This window comes from Xyrauchen texanus, chromosome 4, assembly GCF_025860055.1.
Source record: "Xyrauchen texanus isolate HMW12.3.18 chromosome 4, RBS_HiC_50CHRs, whole genome shotgun sequence".
In the NCBI taxonomy this organism is placed as follows: domain Eukaryota; kingdom Metazoa; phylum Chordata; class Actinopteri; order Cypriniformes; family Catostomidae; genus Xyrauchen; species Xyrauchen texanus.
This window is the reverse complement of record NC_068279.1, coordinates 16,416,745-16,432,477: the sequence shown is the minus strand read 5'-3', so window position 1 is coordinate 16,432,477 and position 15,733 is coordinate 16,416,745. Positions and strand designations below refer to the sequence as shown.

The 15,733-nt window shown below is 37.3% G+C and overlaps 2 protein-coding genes across 3 annotated transcripts in view; both read right to left on the bottom strand.

The window, feature by feature from the left end:
* LOC127637974 (transient receptor potential cation channel subfamily M member 6-like) overlaps positions 1–1,790 on the bottom strand; it is a 35,435-nt gene extending 33,645 nt beyond the window's left edge. The window contains exons 1-3 of the mRNA XM_052119290.1: positions 1,659–1,790; positions 1,125–1,202; positions 957–1,036 (exon numbers count right to left, since the gene is read on the bottom strand). Of these exons, the coding sequence (XP_051975250.1) occupies positions 957–1,036; positions 1,125–1,127 (83 nt within the window). The 5' untranslated portion in view covers positions 1,128–1,202; positions 1,659–1,790. The remainder of the gene's footprint in view (positions 1–956; positions 1,037–1,124; positions 1,203–1,658) is intronic.
* Positions 1,791–7,793: 6,003 nt separating this feature from the next.
* On the bottom strand, positions 7,794–14,666 carry LOC127643103 (carnosine N-methyltransferase-like). Of its 2 annotated transcripts, XM_052125673.1 has the most exons (9): positions 14,649–14,666; positions 14,395–14,552; positions 13,861–14,056; positions 13,355–13,521; positions 10,733–10,873; positions 10,337–10,515; positions 10,087–10,200; positions 9,869–9,972; positions 7,794–9,628 (listed from the first exon to the last, which is right to left on the bottom strand). In XM_052125673.1, exons 2-9 carry the CDS (start codon positions 14,541–14,543, stop codon positions 9,605–9,607), a joined length of 1,074 nt encoding a protein of 357 aa, XP_051981633.1. In that variant the 5' UTR covers positions 14,544–14,552; positions 14,649–14,666; the 3' UTR covers positions 7,794–9,604. The 2 variants fall into 2 exon arrangements, with proteins under 2 accessions (XP_051981633.1, XP_051981632.1); XM_052125672.1 differs by lacking the exon at positions 14,649–14,666 and having other exon boundaries at positions 7,794–9,721.
* Between the last annotated feature and the right edge of the window lie 1,067 nt (positions 14,667–15,733).

Here is a 15,733-nt window from a genome sequence, read left to right as displayed (position 1 = left end):
TCTTCAAATGGCAATGTCAAATGTAAATCAAGTCAATCACTGAAACATTAGTGCCACCTTAAGTAACAAATAACATGTACAGTATAATATGTATGTATGTTTACAGGCATATGGGATACTGATAGTTCACCATTGTTGCACACTGCACTGAAAATCAACGTGATATAGTAGTAATTTCTATAAATATTTGACTTAATAATAAACCAAAAATAGATATCCAGTTTAAACTTATATAGATATAATATAACAAATTTGATACATACCTAGGATCTCTAATGTCCCTATAGTTTAGCCAGGTGTGTGTGTGTGTGTGTGTGTGTGTGTGTGTGTGTGTGTGTGTGTGTGTGTGTGTGTGTGTGTGTGTGCGTGTTTTTGTGATTTACGAGGACAATTTTGTAAGTTACAAATTAGTAATTACAAGGGTATTATGCTATAAATGTGATTTATGAGGACATTTCTAGTGTCCCCATAATTCAAATCCCTTAAAAATCATACTAAACAATGTTTTATTGAAAATGTAAAAATGCAGAAGGTTTTCTGTGAGGGTTAGGTTTAGGGGTTGTGTTAGGTTTAGAGGATAGAATCTATAGTTTGTACGGTATAAAAGTCATTATGTCTATGGAAAGTCCTCATAATGATAGGTAGACCAACGTGTGTGTGTGTGTGTGTGTGTGTGTGTGTGTGTGTGTGTGTGTGTGTGTGTGTGTGTGTGTGTGTGTACACATTATTTATCCATTTGAAAGAGAATGATTTAGGATTACTACAGGGGTGTGGGCACAACTCCAAAAAAATGGATGAGGAACAGGTGGTGGAATAAGGTCCTGGGTCACTAAAGACCAGAGGTATGCATTTAAGGCTTAATAGATTGTTTTATATCATGGATCATGATTAATAAGGACATATTAGCATAGCTAAAAGTATACTGTGTGTAAATATGAATACATTTTTAAGCACACCTGTGATGATCACGTGAGGCTGGCAGAAATTTGACACATTCTCTCTTGTAAAAGGTGGCCTGGATCCAAGTCCTTCTTGACTGGATGGAGATACGTTAAAACACAATACTATCACTGAATTAGAAGTTTACCAAGAAGAGAAAAAGTTAAGATAATTGAACAACATACCATTTTCTTCTCAAATCTCTATCACGCCAGTGAAAGAATAAGTCAGTCCTGAATATTTTCAGTCATTCCTTTGGAGATCTTTGACAAATATAAAAAAAAAATAAAAAAGAAGAAGAATTCGCGTGAGGTGGAAAACTACGTCTATACATCCTTTTCCGGGAATTATTGAGTAACATAATGGGACTCCAATGAGAAACACAAGCTCCCAAGTTCAAATGCCGCCATCTAGCCGAGGACACTAATTAAACGAAAAAGGGTGGAGGGTGTCCTTACAAAAACAGTGCCTGAAACATAGACATATTGCAACCATCTATAGACATATGAACTTATAGCTCCAGGAATCGATTTGTGCATTTGGCGCAGACAGTCGCACAACAACACGTCTATGTGGAATGGGCATGAAATAACTCTTGACTGAAACGCAAGTTTTAACATGTCTTGGAGAAACCCCTGTGGATATAACATTTCGTTTCATATATAAAGGCAGTTAATAACAAAGATAGCATACGCTATTGTACTATGTTCTTTATTTACCTGTGTAATATCAATAGCCTCGTTTTCCCAGCAATGATTTCCATAAAAACAGCGTCTTCATAATTCCTGCATTGACTTCGCTCATAATTGAGGAGATGCAATCGGCTAGGAAGTGGGTGGTCTTTAGCATAGGCTGTAAAGTGTCGAGTGTGGACACGCCACTGGAACTTTAACCAAAGTTTTGTTTTGTTCTGGGAAGGTCGTGCCTTCTCGAGAGAAACCGATAGAAGTTGCATAACAAACATAGCTGCGTTTTTCTTCATCAGTTTCTTTCGCAATGCTTTTATATGTCATAAGACCGGAACGATTTTTACATGTCCACTAATACTTAACATATTTAATGGTTGTTTCGCGCATTTAGTTCATGTGCAGCCGAGTAAAAACGGAAAATAACGTGGTCAATGACTAACTAAATACGCTCAGGTTGTTCAAGGTAGTTAAACAGCGTATAATGGAAATATAGTAGGAACACGAGCAGATGGCAGTTCTAGTGTCTGGTGTGAAGATTACTTAAGTGGGTTCAACACTGGATACCGAATGATTATTTCTCCATAAAATTTGATTTGATATACATGAATAAAAATCATCCAAGAAACAGCACAAAGCTTTGGAGAAGTGCTTTAACCTCAAGAACAATAAAGAATACACACACACACACACACACACACATAAACTCAGCAAAAAAATTCAACTGCTTTTATTTTCAGTAAACTTAACATGTGTAAATATTTGTATGAACATAAAAAGATTAAACAACTAAGATGTGTGACTAACAGAAATTTAATAATGTAGGGAAAGGAAAGGGGGGTGGGGTCAAAAGTAACAGTCAGTATCTGGTTAAGTAGCTGCATTAAGTACTGCAGTGCATCTCATCCTCATGGACTGCACCAGATTTGCCAGTTCTTGCTATGAGATGTTACCCCATTCTTCCACCAAGGCACTTGCAAGTTCCCGAACATTTCTGGGGGGAAATGGCCCTAGCCCTCACCCTCAGATCCATCAGGTCCAAGACATTCTTAATGTGATTGAGATCTGGGCTCTTCGCTGGCCATGGCAGAACAGTGACATTCATTTCTTGCAGGAAAATAACGCACAGAACGAGCAGTATGGCTGGTGGCATTGTCATGCTGGAGGAGCATGTCAGGATGAGCCTGCAGGAAGGGTACCACATAAGGGAGGAGGATGTCTTCCCTGTAACTCAGTGTTGAGATGGCCTGCAATGACAACAAGCTCAGTCCAATGATGCTGTGACACACCGCCCCAGATCATGACAGACCCACCACCTCCAAATTGATCCTGCTCCAGAGTACAGGCCTCAGTGTAACTAAGGTGTTGTTACACGTGGTCTACCACTGCGAGGACGATCAGCTGTTCTTCCTATCTCTCTGCAGCACTGTCTTAGGCATCTCACAGTACGGACAATGCAAGTTATAGCACTGACCACATCTGCAGTCCTCATGCCTCCATGCTGCATGCCGAAGGCACGTTCACGCAAATGAGTAGGGACCCTGGGCATCTTTCTTTTGGTGTTTTTCAGAGTCAGTAGAAAGGTCTGTTTAGTGTCCTAAGATTTTATTACTGTGACCTTAATTGCCTACTGTCTATAAGCTGTTAATGTGTTAACGACCGTTCCACAGGTGCATGTTCATTTGGTTACGGTTCATTGAACAAGCATGGAAAACATTGTTTAAACTCTTTACAATAAAGATTTATAAAGTTATTTGGAATTTTACAAAATTATCTTTAAAATACAGTGTCCTGAAAATCAATTTAGCTGAGTTTATATACATATATAGAGAGAGAGAGAGAGAGAGAGAGAGAGAGAGAGAGAGAGAGAGCGAGAGAGAGAGTATACATATATATATAGTATATTCTTTAATGTTCTTGAGGTTAAATCACTTCTCCAAAGCATTATGCTGTTTCTTGGATCATCTTTATTAATGACTAACATTTGTACATATTCTCCATTCCTTTCAGTCAAAAGAATCTTAAGAAATCCAAGAAAGCAAAAAAAAAAAAAACGAAATCTAAGACAGCTGCATCATTTTCAGATTACATTAATCAGTGATTCCTTGATATTGGCCTGTCCCCTTAAACACTTAACAGATATATCCACATTTCCCCACCTCATGCACATAATTTTGTATTGGAAAAGGAAAATTCAAAATGACAACTTTTTACTTGAATACTTATTTAATCAAATGAACAGATCTGTGTCTGAATGCTTATCACCAGCAAAGCAATCCCCTGATAAAGGCAGCTTGCTCTCAGCTCACATTCTCTCCTAGATCAAAGGTCATGAGCACCTGACACAATAGTGTGGAAATAGGTGTGTTTCACTTCCTTTTGATGCATTTCACATGGAATAGCAAAAGCAACCACAGACAACTCAGTGAATCATAGTTCAGCTGTAAATTATGCAATTAGATAAATTATCAGTCCAATATGCACAATTACTAAATGCTTCACACTTCTGAACACATGATATCTGTGAGAGAGGAATTTTTGATTGAATGTTTCTTCTGGGGGCCTCCACACAAGACACAAGGCCTTGTAAATACATTCAGTGCAGATCAAGTGATTGTCAAGTCAGGTCAGGTCATAACACATAGACAGACATCTGAACATGAATAAACCAGTCATTGTGCACTGACGATTTCCTCAGGTTTCCATCACCTCTAAGTCTTTGGCTGAAAAGGTTGCATTGGGCCCATCTGAGCACTCCAAGAGAGAAAGATCCAGTTCAGGTAGTGCAATACACCAGAACTGGAAGGAATTGAAAGCAGAGAGGTACTCATCTGTGCGCATCACCTAGTAGAACACACAGAAATTATGACATCGGATCTAAAAACTGAAGTATTCACAACAGCAAAAAAAAATTGGTAAATGCAAACAAGTACCTTTTTTCGCAACTGGTTTGATAAGAATATTATTTTAGTGAGCCAACTCTTGGATGATAGGGGTGTCCTGTTTTCTTATGAATGCTTTATGCAAGAATTTTTTTCCCAGTCTCCCAGTCTGGTCCCAAGGGTCCCTTATTGATCATTCTAATTTATTTATTGATCAATGCTTTTTTGGGAGTAGTAGCTTTTAAATAAAAAATAAGACCAGTTCTCAGTAGAACAGAGATTTCTTTACCTGCTTGTGTAAGCTATTGGAAAAACAGAATAGTGGTATGGAAAGAATTCTGGCTTCTTTGGAAAAATTATTCTGTCCATTAAAGTAGTTGAAGTCTCTTTTAAGATTAGTCATAATTGCTAGCCAGTAAATCACAAACTAGAAAAGTTTAGTGACAGTATTTCACCCAAATGTTCCTTTTGCCCTCACTTTGAAGAAACAGTTGACCACCTGTTTTGGAATTGTGTTTACTGCAGTGTTTTGGATTGGCTTTTCAAATAAAAAAAGAAAAGGAACAGATACCCAAACTTCTGTATTAGCCAAAAAGTTTGGTAAATCTTTGAAATTAGGCAATTTTATATACATTTAACAATTAATATATTATTATTTCATTTAATTTAGATATTATTTTTAAATGTAAATTCTCAAAGGAAATGCCTGCTTTTTCTACTTTTGTGTTCCTTAAAGATGTTGAACAGTGTTTAAAATATTTAAAGAACTCTGCAAATTTGCTAGTAATGCTACTTTTAATACTTTTATGGTGTGCTACTTATGATAATAAGGTATAATCTAAGGAAAAATGTTTTGTTGTTTGTTTGTTTTTTTGGTAAACATCCTGTAATTTTTTGTTTATCACTATTTGTTTGTAAATGTAGTATTGCAAAAAAAATTAGAGAGATGGGTAAAATTAGAGAGAATGATATTAAGCTATAATACGCAATAAAATCACGAGGAAGGCAAACCTACGTAGAAGCGGATACTACCAAAAAAAACCTCACTAAATCGCATTTCAACATGGAGTGTGTTTTAAAATATAATATATCTAATATTATCCTGTATCGCCCTCATGTGTTTATCTGCAATCAACATATTTTAAGCGAGACCACGCAAATATTGGAGAAGGTCCTCACTACAGGCGCGATGACGGAGTGGATTTCAATGACGTAGTGGATGTTTTTGTTTGTATGCATTACAGTGAGTATATTTACTTAGTCTTAAAGTAGCCTATTACACGGAGACATTTGTTTTAGCTTAGCTTTTTTAAATGTTCAGAACCATGGATTTCGTGAATTACTTTTCCTTGTTTTTCTTCTTCACCCACAGAAAACAAATATATGAATTAAACAATAAACTGCTTACTACAATGTACTCCTCATTTTAACATCTCCTCCGCTGTACATAAATGCCATGGGGTGAATTATTTGTATTTTAACATGTAGTGGCCAAACATACTTGGACGTATGCAAAAGTTACATTAAAGTGAATCTAACTTACACGCGAGTTTGCAACATTTGCTGGCATTGAGCTATTAGCAGAGTGAGACTTTACCCTCTCCTGCAGTGAAGATATTCTTTTCCTCTGGCTGATCACTTGACTCAACCTCAAACGCGCGTGATGACAGCAGCGCGACAGGTCTGCCAAGATACTCGAATTTTCTACACTTGGATGTGTTCTCATCTGCAAGCACTAATTTAACTATATTTAGGCCTACTGGCACTTTTCTCGACAATGTATCTGTATCCAGTATGTCTTAGTCCTCGAGAGAGTTTGGCCTTTTTCTGCACCGCTCTCCAACCAATGATAAAAATGATGCTGCATTATCAACTCCTCTGACCGGGTTGTCGATGTTGGAGAGAAAACACCTTTTATGGGGAATTTCAGGGGGTAAATAGTTTTCTGCTCTTCGCTTGGTCATGTGTGCGACCAGTTTTATCCAAAATCGTCACTGAAGTTGAAATGCGTTTTTATAATATAGCGCCCTCTATACGGCTTAAGGAGTCGAACAACAACACTGTCAATTTAGTTCATATCAATAAACAGTGATGTACAATAAATAAATAAATACATTATATATATATAATGTAAATATGTGTGTATATATATATATATATATACACACACACATATATATACATATCCATATATAAACATACACACACACACAGGCGGTGAACTGTTTAGAATAATGTACAGATTTTGCTATTATTGAAAGAAATGTGTAATTTTTATTCACCAAAGTGGCATTCAACTGATCAAAATGACTAGTCAGGACATTAATAACGTGAAAATGTACTATTACCATTTGAATCTGATCCCATAAAAGCTCAATGGGGTTAAGATCCATAACGCTCTTTTCCAATTATCTGTTGTCCAATGACTGTTTCTTTGCCCACTCTAAACTTTTCTTTTTGTTTTCTGTTAAAGTAGTGTTTTCTTTGCTATTCTTCCCATAAGGCCTGCACCCCTGAGTCTTCTCTTTTCTGATGTACATGAAACTGGTGTTGAGCAGGTAGAATTCAATGAAGCTGTCAGCTGAAGACATGTGAGGCATCTATTTCTCAAGCTAGATGTACTTATCCTCTTGTTTATTTGTACTTCTGGCCTTCCACATCTCTTTCTGTCCTTTTTAGAGCCAGTTGTCCTTTATCTTTGAAGACTATAGTGTACAACTTTGTATGGCATATTGTATGGCAATTTAAAGCATTGTATAGCCTCCAATCCTCAAAACAATGATTGACTGACGAGTTTCTAGAGAAAGCGGTTTCTTTTTTGACATTTCTGACCTAACATTGACCTTAAGACATACCAGTCTATTGCGTACTGTGGCAACTCCAAAACAAACACAAAGACAATGTTAAGCTTCATTTAATGAACCAAATATTTTTCATCTGTGTTTGATATAATGTTTCCAAATTAACAATATAGCATTACTCAAGGATAAGGTGTTGGTGTGATGGCTGCTGGAAATGGGACATGTCTAGAATTTATCAAAAACATTTTTTTTTTAATAGTGATTCAATAGTGCTGTTTTTTACATCAGTAATGTCCTGACTGTACTTTGTGATCAGTTGTATAACACTTATATATGCATGTGTATATATACACTCACCTAAAGGATTATTAGGAACACCTGTTCAATTTCTCATTAATGCAATTATCTAATCAACCAATCACATGGCAGTTGCTTCAATGCATTTAGGGGGGTGGTCCTGGTCAAGACAATCTCCTGAACTCCAAACTGAATGTCAGAATGGGAAAGAAAGGTGATTTAAGCAATTTTGAGCGTGGCATGGTTGTTGGTGCCAGACGGGCCGGTCTGAGTATTTCACAATCTGCTCAGTTACTGGGATTTTCACGCACAACCATTTCTAGGGTTTACAAAGAATGGTGTGAAAAGGGAAAAACATCCAGTATGCGGCAGTCCTGTGGGCGAAAATGCCTTGTTGATGCTAGAGGTCAGAGGAGAATGGGCCGACTAATTCAAGCTGATAGAAGAGCAACTTTGCCTGAAATAACCACTCGTTACAACCGAGGTATGCAGCAAAGCATTTGTGAAGCCACAACATGCACAACCTTGAGGCAGATGGGCTACAACAGCAGAAGACCCCACCGGGTACCACTCATCTCCACTACAAATAGGAAAAAGAGGCTACAATTTGCAAGAGCTCACCAAAATTGGACAGTTGAAGACTGGAAAAATGTTGCCTGGTCTGACGAGTCTCGATTTATGTTGAGACATTCAGATGGTAGAGTCAGAATTTGGCGTAAACCGAATGAGAACATGGATCCATCATGCCTTGTTACCACTGTGCAGGCTTGTGGTGGTGGTGTAATGGTGTGGGGGATGTTTTCTTGGCACACTTTAGGCCCCTTAGTGCCAACTGGGCATCGTTTAAATGCCACGGCCTACCTGAGCATTGTTTCAGACCATGTCCATCCCTTTATGGCCACCATGTACCCATCCTCTGATGGCTACTTCCAGCAGGATAATGCACAATGTCACAAAGCTCGAATCATTTCAAATTGGTTTCTTGAACATGACAATGAGTTCACTGAACTAAAATGGCCCCCACAGTCACCAGATCTCAACCCAATAGGGCATCTTTGGGATGTGGTGGAACGGGAGCTTCGTGCCCTGGATGTGCATCCCACAAATCTCCATCAACTGCAAGATGCTATCCTATCAATATGGGCCAACATTTCTAAAGAATGCTTTCAGCACCTTGTTGAATCAATGCCACGTAGAATTAAGGCAGTTCTGAAGGCAAAGGGGGTCAAAAACAGTATTAGTATGGTGTTCCTAATAATCCTTTAGGTGAGTGTATATATATATATATATATATATATAAATGCCTGGATACAAAAAGTTGATGTGTACCATGTCTTTTTAAAGAAATGTAGTCAAAGAAAAAAAAAAATGTCAAGTTTATAAAATAATGTTTAGTTTTCCCCGTGATGGTAAACAATTTTATAACAGAATATGCACATAATTTAATTATTTAAAATCTGTAAAGTTTAAAACAACTTATTTCAGTGCTGCCAATTGTTACAGTTCTTATGGCAAGCAAAGTCCCTCTGAGAGGCTGGAGTCATTGTGACAAGTAGTTGGCCTCAGACTCAGTAAAACTGATAATTTTCTAGGCAAATAAAATTGCAATAATGTAAACAAATGCCAGAAAATCACTGAAATGTATTTATACTGTGTGAGAAGTGTCATTTGCATGATGTGAAGCAGCACCCAAAACCTGAGAATATAAATGTAAAGTGAGGCACTACAACATGTCATACACATATTTGGGTAAATGTCTGAAATAATTCAGCACATAAAGTGCCAGTCGTGTTCTCCAATTACCAGGTATTTTCTATAATGCTGGCATTCATGAATTAAAAAAACCATAGGTTTATTGTTGGGTTTATTTTTTGCAGCCGATTGACTGCAATTTCTCCAGAGCTCCAGTCTTCCCATTGTCATGATGTAGTTTCCTCTGTGTTTCCTGTCTGTAAAGAATTCACAAACTGGTCATCTTCAGGTGTCTGGCCTCCATTGATCAACTGATCAACTGATCTGCAGGCTTCCGTACAACAAAAAAGACACTGTCATAAAGGTACTTGAGCATGGAGCGATCGTTCTCTGTGTATGTGCTGGAAACAGTATCTTTTTCCAACTGTGGATTTAAAATAAACACCAAGAAAGAAATGCAATACTGATTTTTTTTTAATTCATTCTTTTAATATTAAATGGATTGATAAAATCTGGGGGTGAGCAATGATCAATTAATGTATAATAGGGTAAGTTGGTTTTAATGGCTTACCTCCAGGACGAACCCATATTTTAAAATGACAGCCTTTATGTCCTCATAGCTTAGCTCAATGGACAATTCATTGGCCATATTCTCATAGTGGTATAGAAGCGGACCTTTGAAAACAAAGACAAACCATGACAAACTTGTAAGCACACCCATGATTTGAGCATCTCTTATGATATATAGCTTTTATGTTAGGATACATCAGATCACGTTTTGGAACTTACCCAGATTGATCCAGACGCCACCAGGTTTTAGAATATTCCAGATGTTTTCAATGTAATCAAGAACGTTGTGGGCGGTGTCAATGAAGAAACAAGTAGCAACACAATCCCAAATATCTGTAAGAGGGAGCAAGAAAAAATTGTGTTTAAAAAAAATTACAGTTTGAAAGGTTAAATGTCTTTCAAAAAGTACAAAACAGACTTTAAGATGATTTAGTGATTTTCTGTGTGTGTGTTTATTAAAATAACTCACTTGGATCACTGTATACTTCCTGAAAGTCTCCAGCGACCATAGAGAAGTCTGAGTCTTCTGGAAGACTCTGGGGATTGACATCTGGAAAAGTCACAGGTCTTGTCTGATCTGAGGCCATTTTGTTATTACTGAACTGGTGAATCCAGGGATACACAGTCCAAGAATTCTCCCCATCACACCTGAGGGACAAAATCTCAGTTAGCTTCCCACATACATTGTCCTCAGTTCAATTAGGAATAGAAACTCCAACTTAACATTGGGCAGTTACCCAAAAGATTAATCTTAGAGGCTACAACAATACTTGTTTAAATATACAGTTTGTAATACAATTACCAATGTGGTTTTTAATGTGAGTTGTTGTTCTACTTAAACTGTGATGATGAGCCTGAGTTGTACCTATTCAGAACAAAATTAGAAGAGAAAAGCATAAAGAAGCTCCACTCGTTTCCTTGGCATGAATAACCCAGATGAGCGATTTCCCATGCCAGGCGACCCAGACCTGCCCCCGGCACTAACACTCTGACTTTGGACACATCACTACAGAAAGAAATATTAAAAGACACATATCGTTTTTCATTCAAATTCATAAATCATTATAAATCAAGCCTAGTTGATAAAAAACATAATGACACTAAATTATTTACATGTATTCATTTACAAGATAATTAGATCCAAAGCGTTTTACAAATGAGATATTCAACAACATATGTTACTCATCCAATGGAGACTGCAACATGAGAAGTGCCGCAATATAGGATTCCAAAATTGTTCAGAAAAGTACATACTAGAACAGAGATGAAAGTGAGACACAGTGAAACAGCAGTGAAAAAAAAAGTCTAGTACATTTTTGCTTATTTGTTACAGCATTAAATGGTATAGTTCATGATAAAATAAAAAATTCTCATTTACTCACCCTGATGCCATCCCAGATTTGAATGACTTTCTTCTACAGAACACAACGAAGATTTTAGAAGAATATCTCCGCTGTGTTGGTCCATTCATACATGAAGGCAGCTTTAAAGTAATCCATATGAGTCAAGTGGTTAAATTGATATGTTCAGAAGTGATATAATAGGTGTGTGTAAAACAGATCAAAACTACATTCATAAACCCTACCAACGCACATTCACGGGAGTTCCTTCTGTTTTTTGCCTTTGTGCATGTCACCATCAATTGGGCTGTTGTGCAAATCCTATTTATTTATTATTTTCCATTACGCCTCCTCTATTAATCTTTCTCCTACCTGCCTAGTAGCTGTCAATATGCACAAAAAAATCGAATCACTTAAAAACAGAAGGACTCGATCCTTTTGTGAACACGCATAGGAGGGAAGTGTAATTTCTTGTAAAAAAGGACTTAAATATTGGTCTGTTTTTCACCCACACCTATCATATCACTTCAGAAGACATGGATTTAAACACTGGAGTCGTATGGATTACTTTCATGATGCCTTTATGTGCTTTTTGGAGCTAAATTTCTGGCATTGACTTGCATTGACTGGACCAACAGAGCTATTTTTTAAAAATCTGTGTTCAGCAGAATAAAGTAAGTCATACACATCTGTGATGGCATGAGGGTGAGCAAATGATGAGAATTTAAATTTTTGGATGATCGATCCCTTTAACATTTTCACACTTTTTCAGTGTCTAGGGCCCCCCTTGTGTATGGTACATCCCTTTGCGGCCCCCAACAAGGGTAACGCATGATATTTAATCTTAAACTTACAATTATAATTAAATAACAAAACTTATAATTAAAAAATTCATAATACAACACGGAACATCAGTTTGCCATCACTATAATTGTATGTAGCTTGTCATAGTGAGAGAACAAGGTAAGACTGTCTTTCCCTGCAGAGCTTGTCAATTCTACATGTTATGGTGACAGGCAGATGCTGACCAATAACACCCAAGTCATCCTCTACATTAAATTGTGCCCTGTATTATGTCATCATGGTGGGGAATGATGTCTCACAAATACATGTGATTAGGACAAGCAGCAATATCCTTTTGATTAATATATTAAAAGTTTTAAATGTGCCGCTCAGGCGCAAGGCACTGATAAAAACAGTGAGACGTGTTGAAACCGTTAAAAGACGTCTGTGAAGTGCGTTTACAAAAGAAAACAATTGCACGGTGTATACGGATGCAAAAAACAAACATTTAAAACATTTGAATTAGTTTGAGTGCATCATAGGAAACATATTGCTGATGTTTTTAACTTTAGTGAAAAACATTAACAGCATTAGGCTATTTCATCAGCCTATAGGCTACACATTGTTGAACAGATTAAAACTTAAAATACATTTAAATGAATGTTCATGACTAATCTGTTAAGAATTCTACAATGTTTGTTAATGACTAATGAAAGTTTAAAGTGTTATCAATATATTTTCATAAAGGTGATCACAGTCACTCGTGTTGTTGGTTAACTGAAAAAAAAAAAAAAACTTGTCAAGTATATCTTTTGTTTTGGAGTTCTCAGTAATTCTTAATGCCTGCTTGTGCATATATCGTATCATCAAATGTCTTTAAAAGCTGAACTCTGACAGAACTCTGGCACTAAATTTTTTACTTTGCCCCTAAAACAAATCACTTAGTGGGACGAGCACTCCAAAACAGAATATTAGCATAGTAGCCTATAATACATGTAGCCTATAATAAAAAAATATTAAAAGTCAAGCTCTATAATTTTTCTGCGGCCCCCAGTTTGAGAACTGCTGCCATAGACAAATAATTAAAACACACGTGAAAGTAAAGAGGTTTTATTGTGTGTATTGTTTTTTTCTATGAAATGTTGAAGGTTTAAAAAAAACGGAAAGAATGGATACCATTATTTTTGCTGGTATTAGTGTTAACATATCGAGACAGATTCCTTGTATATTTCACATTTCAGCAATTAAATCCTGAAGTTCTATAAGTTATAAAAGGATTTACGTTCCTTCACATTTCCATTGTTGGTTGATGCAGTGTACCAATTTAATGAAAAGCAAAGACATGTTTGTCAGAGTATATTTACCACTGGTCAGAAGGAAAAAGTATCTGAATCTCCTCTATTATAGGTTTATAGCAGCTGTCCCTTTCAGCCTTTCCTCCTTCGCTCCAGTCACGGACAAACTGCTTTATAGTAGATTTCAGCTTGTCCATGTCAAAAGTCGAGGACGGCAGTACTTTCCTTGGGTTACCCTTTGGGGAAAAAAAATCAAAATAGTACACACAGATAGCACACACATGTAAATATCAGAGAAGTCTGTTTTAGATGTTTTCATCTGGAAAGTATGGAATTCAAATTAACATCTGCTAAACATCTTCTAAATCATAAACATCTCAAAAGACATCTAATAGAAACATTTTACAGAGGCGTGGCAGTTGGGAAACAAAAAATATGCCTTTCAGATGTAAACTCACAAATCAAATATATGTCTGGGTCATGGGTACATGTGCTATTAGTAATCACAGCACTCAAATGAAGAAAACAACAACACAGCATTGTCAGTTGACCTACTGCCAAGGCATGCCACCTACATCCTCTCCATATTCCATGTTCTCAAACATATGGATGCAGTTGTTCACTATGGCCTGTAGCACCTCCTGGTTGCGATCAACACAGTTACGGATCTTAGTCAGGTTGGGAAGGAAGCTTGTTAAAAGTAGCTGGTGGTGATGTGGAATGCATCGGAACTGCCTCTCTGCTCGATTCACTCGTTCATGTACGTGAATTCTAAACAGAGTGGGGGAAAGTGAAGTAAAAAAAAAAAAAAAAAAAAACACAATTCATATAGGTAAAAGTGAGACTTGTTTTGTGTGTGTGTGTGTGTGTGTGTGTGTGTGTGTGTGTGTGTGTGTGTGTGTGTGTGTGTGTGTACTTTGTAGGGACCACACAAAGCCGGTGGTTATTTAAGGTTTTCGCGAAATCTACTATAATTTATAGTTAGTTAAATGTACACCACATACATTACATCCCATGCCATCACAGATGATCTACACATAGCAATATGTGGACTCAGTTTTAAGTGGTGTGGAGCAGCTGCCTGGGATGCTCCACCAATCAGTTTTTACCTGTAATATTTAAACGCATTGATGACATTCCAGAAATGCTTTCTCTCTAATTTTGCCTCTTCCTCTGGGGAACATTCAATCCTCTCCCGATAGTTGTAAACTCCCTCTTGTTTGGATCCTGCTATTGTTTCTTCCGTGCTGTCAGCCATTGCTTAACACTGTAGGCGAATGTAATCGACAGTCGAAATGAATGACAGACCTTATTCACGCTAGCGCCATCTTTGATTTTTATTGGGAACGACAACGAGGCTTACCATCTCTTCGATGGCACGAACAGTATAAATCTCTTAGATTACATATGATTTTTCACAGCTCTTGTTATCTGGAGTCCTTTAGCCTATACTGAACTGGACTGATATTTTATCAATGTTACGGAACGATCCAAAAACAAGCCCAAAGTGACTGTATGTCTATCCCTCACAGTGTTGCCAACTATTTTCAATGGAAAGTAGCTAACGCCTGCTCGAAAAGTAGCTAAATGTCGCCAGATGACGTCATGCGTCATTAGCATATTAATGACGTCATCGCGTCGTATTTGCATTCTGCCTAATTTGTCGGTACTGTAGCCTACTTCAGTTTATAATAACGGTTATCTCCCCTAAACCGTGCTCATACTGTTTTTATATAAGTATATAGCCGAATGTCCAGTAAAACGGTTCTCAATTACATATTTTCTGTTAGGGAACGGAACTTAGCTAACGTTACATGTTTATGAGTTTGAAGAAGGTTTATTGTTGTGTTTGGATAAGTAAAATGTATACAGTCTGTAAACATACGATCTGAAGTCGGAGAGTTCAGAAACCGAACCGGAATGAACTAAAACTCTAATTAGTAGTGAATATAAGCGCATGCCAAGGAAAAACGGTCAAATTAAATGTTTTGAATTAAAACAAAGGAGAAGGCAGCTGCTATGTGATCACTGATTGGTTCCTGCTAACACAGCGTGCACATGCGCAGCTCATTCATGTCTATGTCTGCTGGCGTGCAGTCAACGGAATGTGCTGCTCCTCTCAGCCGCTCACTGAACAGAGCAGACGCAGCGGGGAAGTAAGACCTCACGCTTGCAGTACTGGCGATATTTGGAATTTGGAAAGTTGCTAAGGTTTGTCCAAAAAGTCGCTAGATTTGTCGCTAGTCGCTTTTTTGAAAAAATGTCGCTAAAGGGGTCTGAAAAGTCGCTAAAAATAGCGACAAAGTCGCTAAGTTGGCAACAATGATCCCTCACAGCCTCGTTGTCGTTCCCAAAGATGGCGCTAGCGTGAATAAGGTCTATAGGGAAGATAATCAAACTTGCAAACTCGATACGGTGTGTCAACAGGTGTTGTCTTCAAATAGTGTA